The 4,587-nt window shown below is 39.4% G+C and overlaps 1 protein-coding gene across 1 annotated transcript; it reads left to right on the forward strand.

The window, feature by feature from the left end:
- Nucleotides 1-430: 430 nt before the first annotated feature.
- On the forward strand, nucleotides 431-3,206 carry LOC130531645 (serine protease inhibitor Kazal-type 1-like). Its single transcript, XM_057043730.1, has 4 exons — nucleotides 431-638; nucleotides 1,150-1,244; nucleotides 2,573-2,682; nucleotides 3,070-3,206. The coding sequence occupies exons 1-4, from the start codon at nucleotides 572-574 to the stop codon at nucleotides 3,119-3,121; spliced, it is 324 nt and encodes a 107-aa protein (XP_056899710.1). The 5' UTR covers nucleotides 431-571; the 3' UTR covers nucleotides 3,122-3,206.
- Nucleotides 3,207-4,587: the final 1,381 nt, after the last annotated feature.

Genomic DNA, 4,587 nt, shown 5'->3' on the forward strand with positions numbered 1-4,587 from the left:
AGCTCTGGACGTGAGTGCGAGTTGCTCGTTTACGGCATGTGGATGCTCCGTCGCTATTTTCCTTTATCCATTCAGTTTAGTGAGGCGCGTAAATAGCAGAGGACCGCCATTCAATCAACCAGTTTGGACTGGGAATCTACCTTCGTGCTCTGTAATGGGACCACCAGAGCTCCCCACCTCACAACTCCACTATTACTGGAGACAAGGCAACCCTCAACATTTCAGATAAAACCAAACTTTGTATTCAACTATTCAGTCTTATTGCTTTAAGGTCGATTTCCCTAAATTCAGTTTGCTTTTGATACCAACTACAGGTTTAATAGGAAATATCTGAGCAAAAATTAAAAAAATGTTAAAATGATTTTTTTTTTTTTAGAAAGTTTTTTTTCCCCGCTATGGAAAAGAGGCTTCAGAGAGGAGTCAGAACAGGTCACACCTGTCTGAGAGGAGTACTTTCAGTCCATGATAGCATATCAGTGGCCCATGACACAGAGCCTATCAGAGAACAGCAGGTGTGTTTTTGTAAAAGCAACATTTGCCGTGAGAATCCAGCATCTGGTAGAGACAAACAATGGCAACCATGAAGCTGAAGCTGGCTGCTGTGCTGCTCGTCACCGCCGTGATCCTCTTGGTCTCTGGTCAGTTTGGACGTTCTTATTATGCTTATTAGTTAGGGTTAGGGTTAGTAACTGTGTATCACTTTAGTCAAAAAAGGGTGTCAAATTTGAATGGAGATGTAACCTTTTGGTGTTTTTTTTTTTTTTTAACTATATAAGCCTTTGACAACTAAGCAGTGTCAGAAATGTGATTTAATTAAAAGACAACTTTTTAAATTAGTCTGTTCTAACGAAGCAGTCGTTCTAATCTGTAATTAGATTGAATCCTCAACATGCTCAGTCAGTCTTGTTAAATCCTGCTTCAGAAATAGTTCATCATCGACAATTGGTCTGGCAGATTTATATTTCTAATCAGCAGAAGATAAATTGTAATTTTCCTTTTTAGCATAATGAAAAATCTTTAAAAAAAAAATCCATAATGGTACAACTTGACGGTAAAGTAAATACAAACAAGGCTGTGTGTAATACAAAAAGCTACCAATGAAAAGAGTGTGAGATGAACCCAAACCCAAGTTCTGCATCTATTGTTTAGATTCCGCCCAGTCTGGGGAAGCGACTTTGCTTCCTGACGGCGAGGAGACGATCCATGGAAGACCCGATGGTGGCGGTACAGCTGAACCCAGAGAGGTGAGAGCGGAGATAATGGGACATTCTCGGCTTTCAGCACGGACACGGAAAATTCCAGAGTGTATTTCTGTAAAAGAGTGTTGTGTCCCTGCAGAAACACACCGGGGCCTCAGCACATACGTTTCCTCATTCCTTCACTCATGACAGACACCTGGACCCGTATCCACAAACAACCCTAAACATAGCGACTAGTGACGTCATTCTCAGGAAACTCTTAGACATCCTTGTTTTTTTTAAAAGAGAGATTCTCTGTATATTGATACATTTGAAACACCCTTTCCAATATCCATATGAATAAAATACACTTAAGCAGCAGTATAAATAAAACTTTCTGTCCCATCCTGGAGGTGAAACTTCCTGAATCACTCTTCAGTTCAGACTCCTTGCTGGGACTTTTTAGGCAAAGTTAGGACCTCTGAGAGAATCTAACCCATTTAATCCCCAAACTCCAGTTATTTATCCACCCGTTTAACTTCATTTTCACATAGTCTAACATTAGTGTAAGTCTTATAAAGCATGAACATATTGTTTGTAACATTGTCACCGAAACGTTTAGTGCAACATTCAGAAGTACCTGGTAAGATGAGCTTCAGAACCAACTTGTTTGTACATCACTTTTGACAGGACGACTGTCCCGAGTCATGAAAATAACCTTCAGAAGTGAGAACTGCAGCCCAGCACATCCTGAATGTTGATATGATGGACGTGGAGTCACTGAGAAGGGTCTCCTCATGCTTCTCTTCTGTTATTGGACCTTTCAGCTGTGCATTCATGCTTGTCTTGCTGACTTCTGTCCATGGAAGACTTTGATTTACACGTGCATGTGTAATGCACCTCCCTTGATCCTGCAAGGCCAAGTGTGACCCAACCCAGTGTTGGGGACAAGTGTGGTTCCATGTGGTGTCTCAGCTTTGATATGGTCTCACGCTTTTCTTAAGCCTTCTTGGACAGTCCTTACTTTGAAACATGTGCTGATGCTGTTTCTTTGTGGTAACATCAGTCTGCTATTTTCTCCTTAAAGTATATTTTGTTTTTCCACTGGCTCATTACACAGACCCTGCAGAAACACACATTCTTTTGACTGCTAAGGTGAATGCAAGGTAGCTGCAGTTTAACGTCACATTTAAAATATAAATGAGCCGTTCATTCCCGTTTAGTCAAGCACTGTTTACCCCTGGGCTCTACATATTTGATTGGGTTGAAATTCTTTATGATTTGATGAGAGAGCAGCCTTGGCAGTAATGGATTTGTCAAAGACGCAACAACCACAAGGTTGCGTCTTAATTACCTGGTGGATACCTAATGTCAGTGTTGGCGTGTGTGTGCAGCCCGACTGTTATAAGTACGCCGAGGGACACTGCACCAAGGAGTTTGACCCGGTGTGTGGCTCAGACGGAAACACCTACGGAACAGAATGTATCCTCTGCCAGCAGAACAAGTATATAACACTCATGCATGCTCACACACACAAATGACCGTGCTATGCATAATTAGGTTGTAACTCATCAGTCAGTCTTCTGACAACCTCAAGAATAAACTTTGGCTTGATTATTTGTTATATCTCTATGAGGTCCAATAGAGTTTACACATCTACAGAGCATAACAGGAATTTGTTTTACAGTGTAATGCAACGCAAGCTTTGGACATCCAGGAAACCTTTATTGTTGTTGGTTCACGTCTGCTCACTCTGCTTTTATCACACTCGCAAATCTGATCATTTGAGCTGCTTTGTGGTTTTGAATAGAAGTTGTTTACTTGATATCAATGAACACTTGATTTACTGCACGGTATTGCTGAAATTATGTTTGGTCTCTTTTCCTTACAGACAACAGAAGAAGAATGTAAAGGTGGCAAGCAAAGGAGTCTGCTCTGTGTAACAGACACATGACCCCCCACCACCACCACCACACACACATATATACCAAATTCCATATTTTCCTTTCAATAAATTGAAACATTGCATATCTCTTGTCTCATTTTTTAAAATAATCTAATGCTATTTTCACAATAATAGACAGACAGTGAATAAGACATCCCAGTTTAATGACGAAATTATGTAACAAACAGCAACAATAGTATTTTATCTGACTGTTCTAATTATATTACCAAGTACTATAGTTAATGTAACAAATCTGTTTTTATTTGTTACATGCATTAATCGTGTAATTATTCGTTTTAATGACCGGGATCACTGAAATGTTGCTCAAATCTAAATCGCGGAGCTTTCAAGGAGGAAAACCAACCGGATATGGGTGTAATTCCATAATTCCGCCAGCAGGAGGCGATGCTGCTGTTCGCTAAAGTCATTATAAACCTTAATGGAAAAATGGCTCGATGATTTTGTTCTTGCAGCACACATTTACCCATTTAAACGGCACATTATAGGCAGGCTATCATGTTGACGTCCAACAGAGGCAATAAAAACTTGTAGCTCACTGATGTGTGTGACAATTTGACCAAGAACCACTAAACGTGTTCACTCTCTATAATATTAAATGAATATTTATGTGGCGGCGAATATGTATATATTACAACATCTATATCTACTGTATGCCTGTACTGAAAATAACCTCATCCCGTTGATACATACAGCTGCTTGCGAAATGATCATTTTGTCTAAATTTCAAATTCAAACTTTTTGTTTCTAATGTGAATCTCTACATGACAAAGTAGCAGATAAAAGGCAAAATAACGAAATATGATTGCTAACGGAATCACGCAAAGCACGGACGACAGACTTTATATAAGTAACTTGATGGTGATGATAATATAACATCTTTAAAATCAGGAAATTGACGTATTGAGTATAATTGAGGAGTTGTCTAGTGCCTTCTAGTGGGCATTTATGATATAGCAGCCACTGCTGTCTGCACCGAGCAACGTCTTCAGTTTTCTTTTTTTTTACCCAATCTATATCTAATGTAAATTTGATTTTTAAAGAACCAGCTGACTTAGATAGCACATAGATCACCAACATGTACAAGATTTAGAACAAATGAGTCAAGCTAAAACTCCCAGAGAACCTAGAAAAAGAGTAATGATGGTGACTAACTTGGTCACTTTAGGGACACGACTCTCATCATTGAAGAGAAGTTTGTGCTACTGAAATCCAAGATTAAACTGGCCTCGCTGTGACGGATCCCAATCTAATGTGGAGCTGAGAGTGATGCTTTTTTATTGTTAAATGGAAATCCTTCCACACTTCTCCACATCCAAGTATACATTATTGTTTCTTTCACACACAATGCAAATAGAGGCATTCATCACATGAGACATTCCATGAGTTCTCGCAGCAGACATTACTATTCATGGAATATCCTGTTACCTCATTTATCAAACTACT

The sequence above is a fragment of the Takifugu flavidus genome, chromosome 9 (assembly GCF_003711565.1).
Source record: "Takifugu flavidus isolate HTHZ2018 chromosome 9, ASM371156v2, whole genome shotgun sequence".
Classification (NCBI taxonomy): domain Eukaryota; kingdom Metazoa; phylum Chordata; class Actinopteri; order Tetraodontiformes; family Tetraodontidae; genus Takifugu; species Takifugu flavidus.